The sequence below is a fragment of the Camelina sativa genome, chromosome 9 (genome assembly GCF_030686135.1).
Source record: "Camelina sativa cultivar CO46 ecotype springtype chromosome 9, ASM3068613v1".
Classification (NCBI taxonomy): Eukaryota; Viridiplantae; Streptophyta; class Magnoliopsida; order Brassicales; family Brassicaceae; genus Camelina; species Camelina sativa.
The window spans coordinates 40,127,693-40,147,151 of NC_141888.1; the positions used below are offsets into that span (position 1 = coordinate 40,127,693).

General features: G+C 35.8%; 3 protein-coding genes and 1 long non-coding RNA gene across 6 annotated transcripts; 1 reads left to right on the forward strand and 3 right to left on the reverse strand.

Moving 5' to 3' along the window:
• Window positions 1-886: 886 nt before the first annotated feature.
• Window positions 887-2,296, reverse strand: LOC104714087 (protein FATTY ACID EXPORT 7). Its single transcript, XM_010431342.2, has 3 exons — window positions 2,094-2,296; window positions 1,400-1,534; window positions 887-1,251 (listed from the first exon to the last, which is right to left on the reverse strand). The coding sequence occupies exons 1-3, from the start codon at window positions 2,146-2,148 to the stop codon at window positions 1,112-1,114; spliced, it is 330 nt and encodes a 109-aa protein (XP_010429644.1). The 5' UTR covers window positions 2,149-2,296; the 3' UTR covers window positions 887-1,111.
• Window positions 2,297-2,989: 693 nt separating this feature from the next.
• Window positions 2,990-4,104, reverse strand: LOC147939306 (uncharacterized). The gene is made up of 2 exons (XR_015566486.1): window positions 4,022-4,104; window positions 2,990-3,397 (listed from the first exon to the last, which is right to left on the reverse strand). It is a non-coding gene; the product is annotated as an uncharacterized LOC147939306 (long non-coding RNA).
• Window positions 4,105-4,461: 357 nt separating this feature from the next.
• On the reverse strand, window positions 4,462-6,989 carry LOC104714088 (3-ketoacyl-CoA synthase 10). The gene is made up of 3 exons (XM_010431343.3): window positions 6,317-6,989; window positions 5,373-5,998; window positions 4,462-5,281 (listed from the first exon to the last, which is right to left on the reverse strand). Exons 1-3 carry the CDS (start codon window positions 6,722-6,724, stop codon window positions 4,663-4,665), a joined length of 1,653 nt encoding a protein of 550 aa, XP_010429645.1. The 5' UTR covers window positions 6,725-6,989; the 3' UTR covers window positions 4,462-4,662.
• A 3,648-nt stretch (window positions 6,990-10,637) lies between these two features.
• LOC104714089 (3beta-hydroxysteroid-dehydrogenase/decarboxylase-like) lies at window positions 10,638-15,895 on the forward strand. 3 transcript variants are annotated; one of them, XM_010431344.2, is made up of 13 exons: window positions 10,638-10,758; window positions 10,843-11,091; window positions 11,186-11,275; window positions 11,378-11,511; window positions 11,673-11,843; window positions 12,680-12,805; window positions 13,304-13,383; window positions 13,954-14,152; window positions 14,282-14,387; window positions 14,675-14,849; window positions 15,148-15,304; window positions 15,448-15,514; window positions 15,633-15,895. In XM_010431344.2, exons 2-13 carry the CDS (start codon window positions 10,845-10,847, stop codon window positions 15,776-15,778), a joined length of 1,698 nt encoding a protein of 565 aa, XP_010429646.2. In that variant the 5' UTR covers window positions 10,638-10,758; window positions 10,843-10,844; the 3' UTR covers window positions 15,779-15,895. The 3 variants fall into 3 exon arrangements, with proteins under 3 accessions (XP_010429646.2, XP_019085264.2, XP_087322510.1); XM_019229719.2 differs by having other exon boundaries at window positions 10,665-10,758; window positions 10,840-11,091; XM_087466384.1 differs by having other exon boundaries at window positions 10,673-10,758; window positions 11,194-11,275.
• Window positions 15,896-19,459: the final 3,564 nt, after the last annotated feature.

Consider the following 19,459-nt stretch of genomic DNA (forward strand, 5'->3'; position numbering starts at 1 on the left):
TAAAAAAGAGATCTTTTAAATTATGTTAGTTTGGGTTTATAAAAGAGTGGTTAGGGTATACATTTTATAGTTAAACGAAATTATATGTCGGTTTGGGTTTACAAAAGAGTGGTTAGGGTTTAGATTTTACTATTAAATAAAATTATATGCCTGTTTGGATTTATAAAAGAGGGTTTATATTTTACAATTAAACAAAATTATATGTCGGTTTGAGTTTATAATAAATGGTTAGGGTTTTAGATGTGATAATTAGAAACTGTAATATAATATTAAAATTAACAATTTTAAAATTGATTGATCAACATATTTTGTTTCTTTAATTAAGATTTGTTTCCTTAATTTAAAGGAGATGAATAAGAGATGTTCGCCCATAAGGGTGAACCCACGAATTGTCTGTTTCTTAATACAGAAAATATACCAAAAATAATATAATAAAACTATACCACCAAAATTTGATGTGTAGTAGATTTTTTCATAAACAATAACAAATTTATACTCTTTCTATTTAAATATCATTTTTAATTTTGTATTTTCAAAAATACATAAAAAAAAATTATTATTATTAGGAAAGAAAAATATTTTTTTTGAATATTTTTTTCTGGTCAACGTCGGTCAACGCCGGTAAATATTGGTCAACGTGAGTCAATATCGGTCAACGCCGGATTCTGGCTAACCTCGAATGTTTATGGTGTTGTAGACATAACATATGTTTGTTTATGCATGTCTTTATGTGATGACAATAGTTCAAGTAGTTAACAAGACATTTATATTGTTTGTATGTGTGACTATGTGTTGGTGTATACTTCAAGTAGCTGGCAATCATTTTTCCTTTAGGTTTAGGGGTGAAACTGTAAGTTTAGAAGATAAGAAGATGTTTAAGTTCTCATTTTAGTGAAATACTTACTCTTCAATATCATTGTTTCATTTACTCAGCAGCATATTTTCTTAAAAAACTACACGGGACAAAAAGAACTTTTGATAAAAGAAACAACACCACCCACAAAGGCACAAAGCAGTTGTACAACAAGACAATACTCAGAAACTTTGAAATGCCCACCTAAAACTTTTAACAACATTGAGAAATAGTTCCCCAAGGAAGATGGCAGAGAGGCTAGCAACTTGAGCGAATGAGGCCGTGCAAGTAAGCTCCAGTCATGCCGAGTGACACCAACGACACAACTCCAGCCGGAATCACTGTCCTCGTCCTTAAGTAACGTGATCCCATCATCCCTGTCAGTGCCACCGACCCCACTGCATAATTAACATCCAAAGAGTTAGATAGACCAGACAGGAGAACCAAGTTACTGCATCCACTGTAACATACTTGTGAACTTTGGATTCATCATAAGCTGGTTTAAGATTTGTCAAGAATGAACAGAAATTAGTAAGAGTTTCTTACCAATGCCAATGGAGGATGCTAAGACAGGATTTCTTGGGAGCTCCGTAGCTACATAATAGAACAATGCAGCTGATCCTCCTCCTGCGACTAGTGATATTTTGCTTCCGCCATTCAGGTAATCCACCAACCCACCAGCTGCCACCCACGAAAATTGCCATGAGTCAAAGCATTATACGTTAGATGAAGATGACGGACTTGGAAAACACTCATTGAAGGATGGAAGAATCGTATAGATACACAACTTTATAGAAACATTATGACCTAGCAGAGTAGCAGTCACAGTATAAACTCCAATGATGTGCCAAACCTCACCACCAAATAAATAACACTATTTACCATACTCCAGGTCTAACACTCGTATTTCAGATTAACACTCGTAAGTATATTTAATTTTTGTCTCGAAACGGATCGATATCATATGACCAATACAAAACAAATATTTTAGCAATCCAAACAAACTAAGGATCAAAAACTAGATTTGTCTAAGGAAGAAGCGAAGTTGAAGTTGATGGACCTTAGTCAGTGGAGAATTTGATAAATCAGTTCCGAGAAGTAACTAATAGCAACAAGAAGCGAAAGAAGCAAGTGTGTAACCAAAACTCAAATACCTAATTTTATATTTGCTGGATTGGGAAAAAATAATAAGTAGATCAATTCAGCGAGATAATTTTGAAGGAAGCGATCAGATTGATACCTCCGAGGAAAGAAGCATAAAGAATAGTCAACGTCTGAGACCTAGATGACTCCATCTTCTTCTTCTTCTTCTTCTTCTTCAGCGACGATGATCTTTGCTTTCTCTATGGAAAAAAATGGAGACGAAGCAGGTCAGTCAGTAGTCAAATGAAGCAAGTCAAGAACGGGGCGTCATTATTGACTTGAAAATAACCCTTAGTGGGCCTGGGCCTGACTTATTACAGGTTTTTTAAATCTGGTCTATTTAGGCCCATAAATTCCCAATTTCCATAGAAGAAGAAGCTCTCTATTCTCCGGTGAAGAAGTTGGATCTTCTCTCCTCTTCATCGTCGATGTGGTTTGGCTAATTCTACTTCACCTCCACAGTCTTTTCGTTCTCTTCCTCTTCTCCTTCTCCACACCACTTGTAAGTCGTGTGTGATAGGAATCACTCGTTCCTTGTCTTTTATCTTTGGTTTTATAATTTAGTTCGGTGTAAGCGCATTCATAAATTAGATTTGGTTTAATGTTTTAAAACCCTATATAATAAAACGGTAATATACAACTTTTTTCTGTTGACTATATATAATATGGGTTATAATAAAAATATTTCTCTATCATCTCTACTTCTCTCTCTCGTACCACCTCTATCAGTATCATAAGTTTAATTCAAATTAGGCTTGAATTCTTGTTTGTTTTAGTTTTTTTTTTTTTTTTTTTTTTTTTCTAATTATGTGAAAATGTATAATGTAAAATACAAATGCATTTTAATGTTCTTTTTCATTTCACCACTAAAAGGTTTACATTTCCATATCCGGTTAAACTTTGATTTTTAACTTTATATGTGACTCTCTTTTAACAATGTGTATAGCAGCAATTAGCCAAAAATCACAAAACGTAAGCGCATAGGTTTTATGATTAGAGAATAAGACAAAATCCCTTGATGTTTTCTAACGAAAATAGATAAAAATATCTAATGTTTCAGTGTGTAAAAAACTTTTCCTATGTGAAAATGTTAAATAAAAAATGCATTTGTACGTCGAAATCTGCTAATAAAAGTGAAGATTATCCTGTAAACTTTTGAGTCGTTGTTGACCTTTATCTTCTATTCCATCGCATCACGTTTACTTTTAAGTCTCTGATTCTGTGGCTCTCTTTATCTGAGCTTTAAAAGTCTTTGTCGTGTTGCACAATAAGAAGATGTTTAAGTTCTCTCTTTACTGAAATTCTTACTCTTCAATATCAGTAAGAACAATGCAGCTGATCCTCCTCCTGCGACTAGTGATATTTTGCTTCTGCCTTGCAGGTAACGCGTCACAACACCAGCTGCCACCACAAAAATTGCCATGAGTCAAAGCATTATACGTTAGATGAAGATGACGGACTGGAAGACAAATTGCATTGAGGAAAGATCTATTACACTCATTGAAGGATGGAAGAATCGTATAGATACACAACATTATGACCTAGCAGTCACAGTATAAAACTCCAATGATGTGCCAAACCTCACCACCAAATAAATAACACTATTTACCACACTCCAGATCTAACACTCGTATTTCAGATTAGAACAAGACAATATAACATGCCAGTTTCTATGATGAAGTTAACACTCGTAAGTATATTTAATTTTTGTCTCGAAACGGATCGATATCTTATGGCCAATACAAACAAATATTTAGCAATCCAACAAACTAAGGATCAAAAACTAGATTTGTCTAAGGAAGAAGTGAAGTTGATGTTGATGGACCTATAGTCAGTGGAGAATTTAACAAAACAGTTCCGAGAAGTAATAGTAATAGCACCAAGAAGCAAGTGTAACCAAAACTCAAAAACCTAATTTTTTCTTTTTTCGTGACTCAAAACCTAATTTTGTATTGCTGGATTCGGAAAAAATAATAAGTAGATCAACTAAACGTGATAATTTGAAGGAAGCGATCAGATTGATACCTCCGATTAAAGAAGCGTAAAAAAGAGTGACGATGATCTTTGCTCTCTCTATGGAAAAAATTGGAGACGAAGCAAAGTTGTCTAGTCAAAATGAAGCAAGTCAAGAACGGCGTCATTAACTTGAAAATGACCCTTAGTGGGCCTGGGCCTGTCTTATTACAGGTTTTTTGAATCTGGTCGATTTGAAATCAGTAGGCCCATAAATTCCCAATTTCCATAGATGAAGCTCTATTCTCCGGTGAAGAAGTTGAATCTCTGGTCTCTTCTCTTTTTAATGTGTTGTTTAACAACTTAAAGTCTTTACTTAAAATGTTAGATTGGTAACAAAGTGATTGTTTTACTTTGAAACATTAAAGAAATTATAATAACCATCTGTTCTATCAACCAACCGAAAAGAAGGGTTGTTTTTGACTCTTAAAAAAAAAAAAAAAAAAAAAAAGTTTATGAAGGTCGAATAGAACAAACAAATAGTAAAACAAGTTGAAGCTGAACAGGTCTCTAACCACAACCATTCTTACAGCATGACTTAGATACGAATAATCAGTAAATAACTCCTATCATCCAACCAAATCGTCTCTTTTGGTTGGAGTAATTTAGAGATCTTACATGATTTATAGTTTATATAGAAGACGAATAACAATTCAGAGAGGCACAGGGTAACGGTTGACGCAATCCACCCAAGGATTGTTCCTTGTCGGTTTCTTCACTTTTCTCATTGCCTTCCACACCACACTGTTACACTTGAAACCTGATCCGAATGCAATCTGCCAAACCCTATCTCCTCTGCGAACACTTTCCTTGGCTTCCAAGTAAGCCAGCTCGTACCAGATTCCGCTGCTGGAAGTGTTTCCAAACCTGTGAAGTGTCATCCTAGAAGCCTCCATGTTCTCTTCACTCAAACCTAGATTCTTTTGAAGCTCCTCAAGCACTACTTTGCTTGCCGCGTGGAAGCAGAAGTGCTCGAAGGCGAGCTTGTAGTCAGGGATGTATGGCTTGGAGATATCGGAAGAGGAGGACTTGGTTCCATTGGTTTTTGCGGTGACGGAAGATGAGGACGAGGTGGTTGTGGAGGTTTTGGCTGCAGGTGAAAAAGTTCTGCGGAGCAAAGCGGCGAAGAAGAGAAGCTGCTCGGAGAAAGGGAGGACGAGAGGGCCTAAGGTAGTGATGTTGGTCTTGAGAGCTTCACCTCCTACTTCCATTAGGTCTCTACTTATCTTCAAACCCTTGAATCCTTGTTCATCTTCTTCTTGGTACACACTCCTAAAAACCATCCACAAACAATATACAGTATAATTAGTTACTAGCTAGGTCATAAGATTCTAAAACGAATAAAAATCGACAAGAATGAAACCTGAAGCTACGGTCGTCGGCAGCCTTGTGAGTCCGGACAATGTGCTCGAGACGGTACTTAGCATGGCGGAAGTCACGACGACGGTTAGAGAGCATAACAGCGGAGCAACCCATCCTAAAGAAGCAATTAGGTATAACCATTGACTTGTCACTTCCAACGTACCAGTTATACCCAACCATCTCAGTGCTCACCACCACAGCGTAACTGTTAGGGTTAGACTGAAGCATGTCACGAGCAAGATCAACACCTATGATTCCAGCAGAACATCCCATCCCTCCGAGGTTGTAACTAAGTATGTTCCCTCTCATCTTGTAATGGTTGATCACCATTGCAGACAGTGAGGGTGTCGGGTTGAAAATGCTACAGTTAACCACAAGGACTCCGACGTCTTTAGGTTTGACACGTGTCTTCTCGAAGAGCTCGTCTAGTGCTCCGAAGATCACTGTAGACGCTTCTTCACGACCTTCTTTCATCGTTGTTATGTTCTCTGATGAAGAGATGGATCTTGGGACGTACGTTTCGTCACCTATGCCTGAGGCTTGCAAGATCCTCTTCTTGAAACCGAGTGTCTCTTCGTCAAACTTCCCAGATTTTCTCGCCAGCTCTATGAACTCTTCTTTTGTCACCTAAACCAATCCAAAGCAAAAATAAGTAAACCGGAAATAACCGGAATTGAATGGACTTTTGTTTGGTTTGGTTCAGCTTCATTTAATTATCAGTCCCGGTTCCTATCAATCTCCTTTAATAATAGTCGTAAATAGGATTTTATAAACCAAATTTATACCTTTAGTTACAAAATTTGGCAACATTCTTAAAGGCACAAATTTGGTTTATTAGTAAGGCTTGGTTAGGCATCCCTATCTATAAACTAATCCATCTAATAATAATTTCTAAGTGAACATAGTTTACACTAATTTCTTCTATTGAAAAAGATTGGGACGTACCTTGAGTTCATCGGAGGGCTTGTAACAAGCGAAATCAATGAGGTAAACAGAGCGAGGACGAGACATGAAGTAGACACAAGCGGTTAAGACAAATACACCAATGAATCCGATGACAGTTGCAAGATCATAGTCCCAAAGCTTGTTCCAAATCTCTTTTCTGCTTAAACTCCCAACCTCAGCGCTAAAAACCAGCACAAGAACCGGTATGGTCGCCAAATAAACCGCATGGTTTATGAGGTAGTGGTAACCAAGTTTCACGTACTTCAAGTTCACGGACTGAAGAAAATCCGGCAGACGTCTCCGGACCCTTACAGAGAACGTTGGTGAGCCAGCGTTAGGACCAGATGGTTCGATCCCACGGTTGACGATCTCCGTAGAGAGTAGATCTTGCTCGTTGGATCTACTCATTTCTTCTTCTTCTTCTTTTTTGCTCTAGGTTGGATTATGAGAGTGAGATCTATAGGTTGATGAAGTGTATATCTTATAAGGAGTTGTGTTGGCAAAAAAAGTAAATATGAATTTGTGTAGTTATATGAGAGTAATGGTAATATTGTGGGGATTGGGTTTGGTGGTTGGTGAGAGGGTAGTTAATGTCGCCAACTACTTGTACTGGTCGTAGTTGGAGTGAGTTATGTCACTCTTAATTCCTCCGTTCTATAAGGTGTAGTTTTGGATCTTATGTTTTCATTTAGTACAATTTTTATACTAACATATGTCAAAGGGCTGACCACTATTTTTGACGATTTGTCAATTTGGGTTTCTGGATCAGTTCTGTTATTTTATTGAGTTAAGCAAAATAACTTGGTTTGGTTAAAAACCGACAGGTTTGTGGAAAACTTTGGTTTTGTTTTTGTTTAGAACACATGATAGCAAGACAATGAAATAAATTCGGAAGTTAAGATTGTTCTCAACTCTTAAACTGTTTGCTTGATGTTATATATATAATTTATAAACAACCTATTTTGATCTCCTTTGTTGACTTTTTCTTTTTGTTGTAACGTAAAATTTATTATGCAACAAGAAAACCTTACAAAGTAGAGTTTGTATCAAAGCTCAATAAAAGTGGAAACAAAAAGTTCCAATGAAGAAACAGAGGATAAGAACTGTCAATACAAAAAGAAGATGAGCTGCATATGCTTTGGAAAAGAAGAATTAAAAAAAAAAAAAAAAACTATATGATCACTGGTCCAAATAGCACTTAAATTTTAAATTTAAACAAATTCTCAACGACTCATTTAATAAATTATAGTCATTAGTCAATAACTTTTGTCACTTACAATGAATTGATTGATGGATCCGTGGATATATGATATCTGTATATATAATCGGGGGCGGCTACATTACGCAAAAACGAGCTTTTATTATCGAAGACACTTTTAACCTGATGCATGTAGCAAAATAGAAGAGAAATAAATAGTGACCCAAATCCAATCCCCACAAAAAAATAATAGTATTCATATATAGTGATAAGATTTACGATTTTTTCTCTTTAAATGTGATAAGACATACTAACGCACTTGTCATGCATGTTCTTCTATGTACTACACTTTTAAACACAAAATAATCTAAACAAGCTCATTTTAGTATAACACTCAAAGAAACATATTACAGAAAGAGCAATATCCAGACGTTTGCTAGACTAGTAATTGTGTAACCAAAGATTTCCATATCTATAAGACTATAAACTATATAAAATGCAGTTTTCCAGATTTTTCTTACTTCATTCCATCAAACTAGTTTTGGTGCGGTGTTTGTCGCAGCAGGGTTAGTACTTAATTAGTAACATATAGTATAAATCTCTACTCTCTTGTGATGGGATGGTCAATTTGGTTTAAATCTGAAGGTTCATTGTCTCAGGATGGTCTTTAGATCAAAGAGTAAAGCCCGTTCAATTGCATTAAAGAGTAAATGGGAACCCCCACCATGAGACTCAAACCCTAACACCGTGGGAGAACTGAAGGTGAGATGACGTTTCCAAGTCTCAAGGGTAAATAATTCTTGAACCTATTCAAATTCTTGTTTCCAAAAATCAACCATAAATACCAATTCCAAATAAGGAATAAAATTACTTACACTAAGTGACTCTCCTGCGTCAATAATGTCTATGAGATGGCAGCCTCCCACATTATGTTACAGTATTCATAGAGAGATGGGTTAGCTCACGTATATGTGGATAACAACTTGTAACCTACTAACCTCTTTAAAAGAAAAAGACTACATACGAGTGGCATAAAAACGTTATACTGACTAAATTGTTCTGTAAATATATATGTTTGAATTGGTCGTATATGAGACGACGTCAAAAACATTATATATATATATATAATTTTCATTATATTAAAAAGCAGAATTAAGCATGTGACTTAGCAAGGACAAACACATGCCCAAATGGGTTCTTTAAGTGCGTGTGTTCTATATGGTTGCGTTACAAACAAAAAAAAAAAGGGAAAAATTGCATGGTGACGTCCAATATATACTGCAAAGGAAATAAGATGAAAATGTTATTATTATTATATAGTATCATCTTAAAAACACGAAACATTTCTTATACATCTTATCGGGTAAACATCGGTTGTCAAAAATTGCATCGGTTGGACAACATAAATATTTTCTAAATATGTAAATTTGATATGTGATCAAAAATTTGTTAGTTTAAACTTGAAAGGGAAAAAAGGGTAGCTGTCAGAAGAAGTTGCTAAGACGTATGGGAAATTTATAACGTTGACGTGGGAGTTGAGGATGATGTTGAGATGTAAATGATGATATCTAACTTATGGCTGTCCTCTTTAATGAATCAAATGGCTGATGCATTTTACGGGAAGTAGTTGAAGCAACAGCTCCTTATCATTATTGCACATTATTTCCCATTTCTAGACGGTTTTTTTTTTTTTTTTTGGTAATAAAATTATAATTTTAGATCAGTTAGGTCTTTTCGGACGATGTATTTCGTGGGTCATAAGCCCAAATACAATGACACAGTGAATAAACTTTACCAAAATAAGGTGGAAACACGTACGTGCATGCTTGAGTTCGTTCCAAGAAGAAGCTGGGGTCTATATATATATAGTGCAAGAGAAGATGATCAGGTGAGGAACGAATAGACTAAATCTCCGGTTAGTTTGTTGCAAATATCAGAGAAGATTATCGAACCAATCTTTAAGATACAACACCAAACTCAATAGTTTTTCTTACTTACAATTGAAGATAAGATTATCTAACCGGCTTTGTGTATCAAAAATACATTATACCTTTGTCCTCAACCGTATTCTAATGAAATTAACCCTTTAAAGATGAAAAGTACATATCCAAACCTTAATCAGCGAGTCAAGGTTCTAACTTCCGTTGACTTTATTACAACACATTTATGACCAGAGTCAACCCATAAAATAAAGATGTTGTAAACTGTGGCCCTTCGTGGTAAACTTGAGGTTAATCGCTTTATGATCTGTTTGTTTTCGTGGTTTGTAGTTTTTGTTTATTTTTCTATTTATCCTTGGTGTATATTTTGTTTGGTCCTTATTTAGATTCGAAGGTTTAACCGCTTATTACCAATTATAACAGTAATTAATCGAATGTTTTAACTTATTTCAATGTCTTAAACGAGATTACTAATCTAACCATTTTGAAAAATTAATCTTAATCTTTCAGCCGTCAGATTTAAAGGGTTTTTGATTAACTAAACTCAAAACATTAACCTAAATTAAATCACAAAATCACATCCACCTCTTCCTTTTTTTTTTTTTGACAACAATGAAAAAGATTAGCCCATGAAAACCAATCGGGAGGATAGTCATTTACAAAAGTAATAACATACGGTTGGATACAAACTTGTCGCGCTAGACGATCCGCAAGCACATTGTCCTTCATAGGAATCAAAGTCAAAAGAGAATGTCGAGAATTCTTCCATGTCCACTTGATGTCTTCCAGATATGCTGAGTAGGCTGGCCAGTCGGAGGGAGAAGACACCATCTTCACTAAATCTGAACAGTCTGTATAGAATGCCACATCTAAGAGATCTTGACCTATCATGCAGCGCATAGCCCACCTCATTTTTTATTAATCTAATTCTTAGGCTTTCCATACATATTACAAAAGCATATTAAAAATTAATTATAACTACACATGTTTTTGTGATTTATCATTTTCTGTAATTCTAAACCAATAGTATTCATTTTTTTTTTAAATTATAATTTACCATAAATAAAACTAATAAAAATGTATAGAAAACTGAAAAAACCATATTTTTAAAAAGTTGAATTATTATTAATGAAAAATAGAGGGAGTATGGATTTAAAATTAAACCAATAATAAAAATAATAATAAAATAGTGAAAAATAGATTTGAAGGAGAAGGTGTGGGGACGCATCATCCATCACACACCAAAGCAGTGTTCTCCTGAGAGAGTCTCTTTCAAGCTCTCTCTCTCTCTTTCTCTCTCAAAGGTAATACTTCTCTGATTCCGCCATTTTTGCTAATCAATTCAAAGCTGAGTAACCCACACTGATTGCTATTTCCGTGTGAAGAAGACATGGCGCCGGCAGCAGCTACTGACGTGGAGCGATGGTGCGTTGTCACCGGTGGTAGAGGATTCGCGGCGAGGCATCTCGTTGAAATGCTCGTACGCTACGAGATGTTCAGCGTCCGTATCGCTGATTTGGCTCCGGCGATAATGCTTGATCCTCAGGAAGATCACGGAGTTCTCGACGAAGGTTTGAGATCTGGTCGTGTTCAGTATATCTCCGCTGATCTTCGAGATATATCTCAAGTCGTCAAAGGTTCTTCTTCATCTCAAATCATGGATTGTTTTCAGTATTATTCGAGTTTGAGATCTATGCATTGTTTTTGTAATTACCTGTTTGTTCCCATTAGCTTTTCAGGGAGCTGAGGTGGTGTTTCACATGGCAGCTCCAGATTCTTCTCTCAACAATCACCAGCTTCAGTACTCGGTGAATGTTCAAGGTTTAATAGAAACTTCAATCTTCCACTTTTTTGTTTTTGTCTCTCTGTCAAATGCTCTTGTGTTTATTATGTTGCATTGTTTTGGGGGTTTTTAATCTACAGGGACACAAAATGTAATTGATGCTTGTGTTGATGTTGGAGTAAAGAGGCTTATTTACACTAGCTCTCCTAGTGTTGTGTTTGATGGTGTTCATGGTATTTTGAATGGTAGTGAATCAATGGCTTACCCATCCAAGGTATTCAATTAAACTTATTTGCATGTGTTTTAAGTTGTCTTCTACTGGTGCCCTTGACCTTGATGTTTTATCTTTCTGTTGTGGTAATTTTCACTGGATATTCTAAATGATTCTATGCTTCTTTTCGAGTTTGGTTACTCATATATTCTTTATCTATTCAGCACAATGACTCATATTCGGCAACTAAAGCTGAAGGAGAAGAATTGATTATGAAGGCGAATGGCAGAAATGGACTACTCACTTGTTGCATACGTCCAAGCAGTATTTTTGGTCCCGGTGATAGATTATTGGTTCCCTCACTTGTTGCTGCTGCTAGGGCTGGGAAATCTAAGGTTGGCATGGTTTTCTTTGTCTTTTGATTTTCCCCTCTATCTTCTTTTTTACCTTTCCTCTCCTCTCTTCACTCAATGCTTTTGTTATTCGCAAGAAGGCAGCTGCCCTCTGTTGACATATTATTCTTTGCTAGACATATTGTAGATAGCTATGTACTATGAAGTTTTTTCATAAGTTGGATAATTGACTCTCTGGAAAACATAGATTGATTCATAAAATAAAATAAAAATACCATAAAGGCAATAACTGTAAAATCTTTCGGTTATAGTAGAGCGGAGAGAGAATAATTTATGTTTTTTGTACGCAGAATTTTGGGTTTTGACTTCGCAAAGTTTGTTATGAAGCTTTAAGCTACAAATCTAGAGGACTGAACTTTCTATATGTCGGGAGTCGAGACAGTACTAAGATGTGGGGTTTTCTTTGGAAACTTAAACTAGGTGGCATAGATGCAATGGTCCTAAAAGTAGCCTTACACGAGATACAAAGGATGATTGGGAAAGCAACATTCATATGAGTACTTAATATATGATTTAAGGGAGGGTTCCTGGTTGCGCAGTGCGCTGTTCTTTCCTATTTAAGAGATACCACTTTGCAAAGAAGGAATTTATTTGGTCTCTATCTGGCATTATTTTTTTAGGTTTCTTCATGTGCATTGGAGTTATCTCTCTTAGAAATGGTGTGCGGCTAGTTAAGAGGGGCTTTTTTATGGTTAGGGATCTCTCTAAATGAATTTTATAGGTTAAGATGCATTGTTTGCTTTAATTTCTTCTTTGACATAAAATCTTTCATAAATTTTATATTTGATACGACTGTTTTCTTGTTCTTTAATGTTCAGTTTATTATTGGTGATGGCAATAATCTCTATGATTTCACTTACGTTGAGAATGTTGCTCATGCCCATGTTTGTGCTGAGCGTGCTCTAGCTTCAGGAGGAGATGTTTCTACAAAAGCTGCAGGACAGGTACTTTTTCAGTTGATTACATGCTGTAGTTTTCTAAGGTGGAGTTTGGTCTCAGTTGTATCTCATTTCATTTTTGGTAGCTATAGTTTCTTAGCTCTAAATGTTTAAAACGAATGTCGTCATTTGGTGAGCCGGAATAAACTAAGGAAGACATTTTCATGTATGCTGTTTAGGCATGCTTAAAGAATCAGAAATGTTTTAGACATACCATAAAAACTGAGGCAGAAACTGTGTTCACTCTAATATCATGTGAACTTTCAGAGAGCCTTGCTGGTTTTTTGTTTGAGATTATTTTTCTGTTCTGTTGTGTTTAGCTGAGAGATCCGTTTGAGCTGTTTGCCAACTTCTTCAAAGAAGATGATCTACATTTTCCCTTGTTGTATTAAATTAAAATCAAATCCTTTGACTAGAAATTTAGTTAAGGCGTATAGTCAGATGGTAATATATTTATAATGTTTTCGGAGTTGTATGCTGACCTGACATATAGTGGATTTACAGGCATATTTCATCACCAACATGGAGCCAATTAAATTTTGGGAATTTATGTCACAGCTTCTTGAAGGACTTGGCTACGAGAGGTAATAATTTTTTTCCCTTTCTTGAGCTGACACATTATTTATAATTGGAAGATCTTTCCATACACAATGAAGGGCAGTAATATCTCACTTTCATTTTATATATGTTCTGGCATGGTAATTGAGTTGAGTTTGACTTGACCTTCTGGTGGAAGTAGTATCTAATTAACTCTGCTTTATGAGAGAGTAACATTTGATGAAGAAAATTAACGTATATAAAGATTATCAGAAAGCAATATTTTACGGAAATGCTATTTCAGTTCGAGCGAAGTAAAACAGCTGATCTCGATTTTTTTTCTGACCTTCAATAAAACAGTGTCTAGTGTCTTGATCTTGATCTTGATATATTTCTGACTTTCAAATGAAACAGTTCAAAATAATTGGGTATATCCAATGTTTTCTGCTTACACTTTTGTGCCTGATAAGTTTTTCTGATTTCATGTAAACCATTTTCTTTGGGATAATAGGTTTCTGATCTTTTAAACGCTTTTGACGGCTTACTTATATAGGAAAAAATGCACTGTACAAAAGCTATACCGTCTACTGTTCTTCCTAATTTATTATATTTTGCAGGCCAAGCATAAAGATCCCTGCGTTTGTCATGATGCCGATTGCGCATCTGGTTGAACTGACATATAAATTGTTGGGATCATATGGAATGAAAGTACCACAACTAACACCTTCAAGAGTTCGGCTGCTCTCGTGCAGCAGAACGTTTGATTCTACAAAAGCAAAGGACCGGCTAGGCTATGCTCCTGTGGTGCCACTTCAGGTTATACATTATTTGATTTGAAACAGAAATGTATTTTGCATCTCTATTTCATACCTACTGGGTCTGGATGCATGGCTATATATGAAGCCTTATCATTTTTGTTTAATGCATGCCTTGATGGTCCTGCAGGAAGGTATACGGAGGACAATAGACTCATTCTCTCACCTGACAGCTGCAAGTCAATCTAAAAGAGAAGGTCCATCCAAGGCTTCTAGGATCCTTGGACGTGGAAAGGGTATGGCCATTCATTTAGCATGCTTGTCCTCTCAGCTGATTGTCTCTCACTTGATAAGACCGACAGTGTTTCATTTTAAAATGAATTACTGGATATTTTCCTTATATTTTAAAATCTTGGGACAACTTCAACATCTGCACGGCTCTCCTGAAAATGATGGTGTTTAAGTTGCTAGCTACCATATTATTGTGAAGATGCTTAGGGTGTTGGTATAACTAAGATATATATTTTCAGATTTTGAAAAATCTACCGTGGTCTTGATTCATTTGTTACAACATGATTTGCAGTTGCTGATACACTTCTCTGGAAGGACTTAAAGCAAACTCTCACTGCCATATTCATTCTAATTAGTATATATTATAACTTTGTTGCAACTGGGTCTACCGTCGTGACTGCTCTTTCAAAGGCTCTACTGGTAGCATCAGTATTTTTGTTCCTCCATGGCATTCTTCCAGAGAAAATGTAAGATTCCTGAAATGCCAACTTTTGATAAAGTTTCATTGTACGTGCAGTATGAACTACCTTAACCTAGTTCTTTGATAATGGAAAACTAGAAGGTATAATGTTCACTATAATATCTTTAGTTTCCATAACACATAATTTTATCATCATGTTCATGTGAATCCCAGTAGAAAGGAAAGATGCATGCCAAGCATTCTTGAAACACTGTGTCTTGTGCATTTCAATCAGGAACAAATAAAATAAGCATTTGCTGTCTAAATAGTTTATGAACAACTGAATATAGATGCTTATTTTGCAGATTTGGTTATACAGTTGAAAAGATTCCTGCATCACAGTTTCACCTCTCGAAAGACTCATCACGTGACCTCTCGTTGTCAGTGATCTCGTCATGGAACACCACTGTAAAAGGTTTAAGATCTCTTTGCCAGGGGAATGATTGGAGCTTATTTTTCAAGGTATTTACCCTTAGAACTCGTTATCTCCCAGTCTAAGGAATTCTCGATACCAACCTGAAGCAGAAATGAGGACAATAATCAGTCGCAAAACTCATCCTTGTTAGTCATACTGTAACACTGGTTTGGTGTTTCTAATGTCATAGGTGGTCTTCGTTTTGTTAGCATTGAGTTTCGCTGGAGCTATTTCTCTTCAAAGCATATTTGTTATAGGTACTCTTTCTCTCTGTCTAGTTTTACGACATGTCAAAACTATTGTTTTCCCTTACGTATGAATTATAATTCATCAACACTAACTAGTTTTTTTTGTTGTTGTTGTGGTTCTGCTCAGGACTTCCCATTGCCTTCATTGCTTTTGTCGTGTACGAAAAGAAGGAACAAGAGATCGACTCAATGTTGTTGAGTTTAAAATCGTTCGTATGCAAGCAGAAATCCGATGTGTGTGAGAAATTGTTTGGAAGCAAGAAACATGACTAAGAATCCTGTTCTCTCTGCGCAGCATCTGTAATATTCTTTTGTTTCCAGCGACCTGTTACCTGTTACTCTGGTATGAGCATTTTTTCAGGTATTATTGCCAAATCTTTCTTTCACTCATATCTTGTGGTCTTTGTGTACATGCGTATTAAGCCCTGCTCTTGTCCTTCAACGTGAAAGTAGCATTTTCGCTATTGAAAGTCGAATGAATCTGTGAAAATAAAGAGAGAATAAAAGATAGTGGCAAGGCCTATAAAGTCTAGTGGCTCGAGGTCGAGGGGTACTTGCTCATCTAAAAGCTAATGTTTTCGATCAGTGCCTTAAATATACTGTAGAATCAAATGACATAATATTAAGGCGAAAAACAACTTTATCATAAAACCAAATGGCAGAGGAGTAGAAAAAACCAACTTTATGAAGATTAAGAATAATGAGAATATATGACCCAACTTTATCTATCTACTTACTGTAGTCTCTGTTTTTCGAATTTTCCTATACTATAATTAAAAAGGTCAGTAAAAATTGCATCATTTTTCACATATAGGATCCTCGAACATATAGGATGTGAAATAATGCAATTCTTAGGTAGGAAGAAACAGGCATAAATATATCACAAATCGAGATGGCACATTGTGAGAAATATCAATTTGCTCTACTGTTTAGTTATTCTAATTTTGGTTTAAATATGTAATTGATTGATTAAACATATACGTACAAAGTTCAGTATTTTTGTGGTGATAACTATCAACAAAAACATTACAAGCAAAAAAAACTTTAAAAGTAAATCAATTAGAAAACAGATTCAATACTTGTTGCGGAGATGGAGCTGCGGTGAACCATGCCTTTTTCAAATCTTTCCTTTCTTCAGTTAGCAGTTGTTATTTTCAATTCACTTTTTGAGTTGTTGGTAGGTTCGTTTTCTTGTACCAGCTAAGTATTCGATTTGTTTTAATTTGGCTTAGACTAAGAGTTAAGTATTCGATTTGTTTTAATTTGGTTTAGACTAAGAATTATCATTTTTTTATCAGTAAAAACACGTTAAAAAAAATAGTAAAAAAAATGTGATATGTCTATTTTGGAACAAAAAACCCGTCTTGTCCTGTGAACTATCAAACCGGATAAAATCCGCCAAAAAAATAAAAACTTTTTAAACTGGATGAAGCATGATATTTAACATGTATAACGTATAACGTACCCATCAAAAATATCCATTCTACAATATATATAGAAAAGACAAATTTCACAACAAATTATATCTTAAAAAATTTCCCATTTTCATAATTTTCTTTTCAAAAGTAATTAGCTATTCATTATGTTTTAATTTATAAAATTTTAATTAGAAAAAGCCATACATATAAGAGTTTTGGTGTGATGAAATGATAACAATGCGACTATGCGAGTGAAAATACAAATAACTTCAAAAAAATAACGAGTGTTATAAACTAGAGGATTTAGGGACGAAATCTCTTGTCTTATTATTGATCAAACTCGAGGTTACAACATATATATAGAGTCCCATAAGAGACTAAGTTCAAACCGACATAACTAAGGACATGGCCGAATGGGCCTTAGTACAATGGGCCGTAATCTACTAGGCTAATAGACGGGCCGGTCAGATAGAGTCCACTAAGTGTTTTACAACACTCCCCCTTGGACGAGATGACCGTGCCTATGCTTGGACGGGATCGCTGCAATGTGCTTAGGGGATGCTGCCTCATTAAAACCTTACCAGGAAAACCCATTGGGACAAAACCTTGGTGAAGGAAAAAGAGTACAGCACACATTGCTCCCCCTGTTCCAAACATCACTCTAAGTCCTTAAGTCTCCGCATTCCAATCTGGTGCGTGAGCTTCTTGAATGTTGTAGTCGGTAGAGATTTGGTGAAGAGATCGGCTGAGTTGTCACATGATTGAACTTGCACCACTTGAACTTCTCCGGCCTTGTGTAGAAGAACTTCGGCAGGATGTGCTTCGTCCGATCTCCCTTGATGTAACCTTCTTTGAGTTGTGCGATGCAGGCTGTATTGTCTTCATAGAGTATGGTTGCTGATTCGTCCTCATATAGTACTGTTAGCACACTAAACTTTCTTCGTTATAACCTGCATCAGCAAAACCAACTAAAACACTCTTTGTTATAGTTAGTATAATATAAACCCAAATTTAAATGTTCCTTGTAGGTAACGTAATTAATACTCAATTTCACTCCAGTGCCTTTGGGTCTATCAAGAACTAATTCTTGCTTGGAGGTTCACAGCAAACTTATCTTTGGTCTAGTGCGGCTAGCCAAGAATGTTAACACTCCTATAGCACTGAGGTATGGCATATTAGGACCAATAACTTCTTTATTGTCCTTCTTAGGAGCAAATGGATCTTTTATCCACTTCTACACTTCTCACAACCATTGGGCTAGTCAATGAGTGAGCTTGCTCCATATTAAAACTCTTGAGTACCTTTTCTGTATATGCCATTTGATGCACAAGGTTTTCATCATCAATGTACTCAAGTTGTAATCCCAAACAGAAATTTTTTCTTCTTCTTCTTGCCTAGGTCTTTCATTTTTGAATTCTCTCTTGAGATATTCTACTGTTTGGGTGATTTCCCAGAGGTTCTTAGGATATTCAAATTATCCTCATATACTGCTATGATTACAAATCCTTTGTTTGCAAACTTCTTTATAAATACATGGACTGATGGGATCATTTTATAGTCCTCTTTGGCTTGGTACTTACTGAATCTATTGTACCATATACACCCATTTTGTTTCAGTCCAGTAAGGGATTTGTCTAGCCTTATGCAGTATTTTCTCGAGAACCACTCTTATAATTGAGCTCTATATCCTCTGGTAATCTTTTATTTTCCAGTGGACCATATAAGTATGTGGTTTTAACATCCATTAACCACAAATTACAGCCAGACTTATTAGATATCTAAAAGTCGTTGCATCCATCACAAGGGAGTATGTCTCCTCATAATCTTTGCCAGGTCTTTGAGAGAGTCCTTGTGCTACAAGCCGTGTTTATATCTCACGATTTCATTACTCTCATTTCTCTTTCGTACAAAGACCCATTTGTGTCCAACTGGCTTTAAATTCAGGTGTTATCCTTAAGGTCGGACCAAACACACTACTCTTCTTGTAAGAGTTAAGCTCCACGTAAATAGCTTCTTTGCTTTGAGTGCACTCTAATATAGACGTGGGCTCTAGATCCTCATTTGTCTCAAGTGCTACCTTGTATGCATAATATTTCATTTAATGTCGACATCTTTGCAGTTCCATTATATTCCAGACATGATATAGTTTATTGAGATCTCATTGTTGTCAATACCTTTAGGTCCTTGAGGTTTAGTGTCCCAAACCTCATTTTTGGTACCTTAGGAGTTTCTATGACAATGTCTGGCTTCTCTATAATTCCCTTAGCCTCGGTCTGATATGCACCTCTTTTACTTTTCCGAGGATTCTATCTTTGGAACCTTTCTGTAGCAACTTGTTTATTGTGTTCCTTGTGAACATCAATACGTATTGGTGCATTACAAGCTGGTATGTACGATTTTATTACTCTCTTTGGGTCAAATGGAATCTGGCAATTTATTAGCTAGCTTTCGCATATATATAATTCTTTGGAACTCTGCATCACATGCTAGAGTCCGAGGATCTTGCCAATTTAAGGATGTTTGATTCCATAATATT

What these genes read in the sequence shown, in the direction of transcription:
- LOC104714089 (XM_010431344.2), top strand. Translation starts at nt 10,845, where the DNA reads ATGGCGCCGGCAGCAGCTACTGACGTGGAGCGATGGTGCGTTGTCACC. An exon ending in CTCCTGTGGTGCCACTTCAG is followed by an intron (nt 14,153 to 14,281) that starts GTTATACATTAT and finishes ATGGTCCTGCAG; the next exon opens with GAAGGTATACGGAGGACAAT. An exon ending in GGCATTCTTCCAGAGAAAAT is followed by an intron (nt 14,850 to 15,147) that starts GTAAGATTCCTG and finishes CTTATTTTGCAG; the next exon opens with ATTTGGTTATACAGTTGAAA.
- LOC104714087 (XM_010431342.2), bottom strand. Translation starts at nt 2,148, where the DNA reads ATGGAGTCATCTAGGTCTCAGACGTTGACTATTCTTTATGCTTCTTTC. An exon ending in TTATGCTTCTTTCCTCGGAG is followed by an intron (nt 1,535 to 2,093) that starts GTATCAATCTGA and finishes CGTGGGTGGCAG; the next exon opens with CTGGTGGGTTGGTGGATTAC. An exon ending in AGCATCCTCCATTGGCATTG is followed by an intron (nt 1,252 to 1,399) that starts GTAAGAAACTCT and finishes TTAATTATGCAG; the next exon opens with TGGGGTCGGTGGCACTGACA.
- LOC104714088 (XM_010431343.3), bottom strand. Translation starts at nt 6,724, where the DNA reads ATGAGTAGATCCAACGAGCAAGATCTACTCTCTACGGAGATCGTCAAC. An exon ending in AGCCCTCCGATGAACTCAAG is followed by an intron (nt 5,999 to 6,316) that starts GTACGTCCCAAT and finishes GGATTGGTTTAG; the next exon opens with GTGACAAAAGAAGAGTTCAT. An exon ending in GCCGACGACCGTAGCTTCAG is followed by an intron (nt 5,282 to 5,372) that starts GTTTCATTCTTG and finishes GATGGTTTTTAG; the next exon opens with GAGTGTGTACCAAGAAGAAG.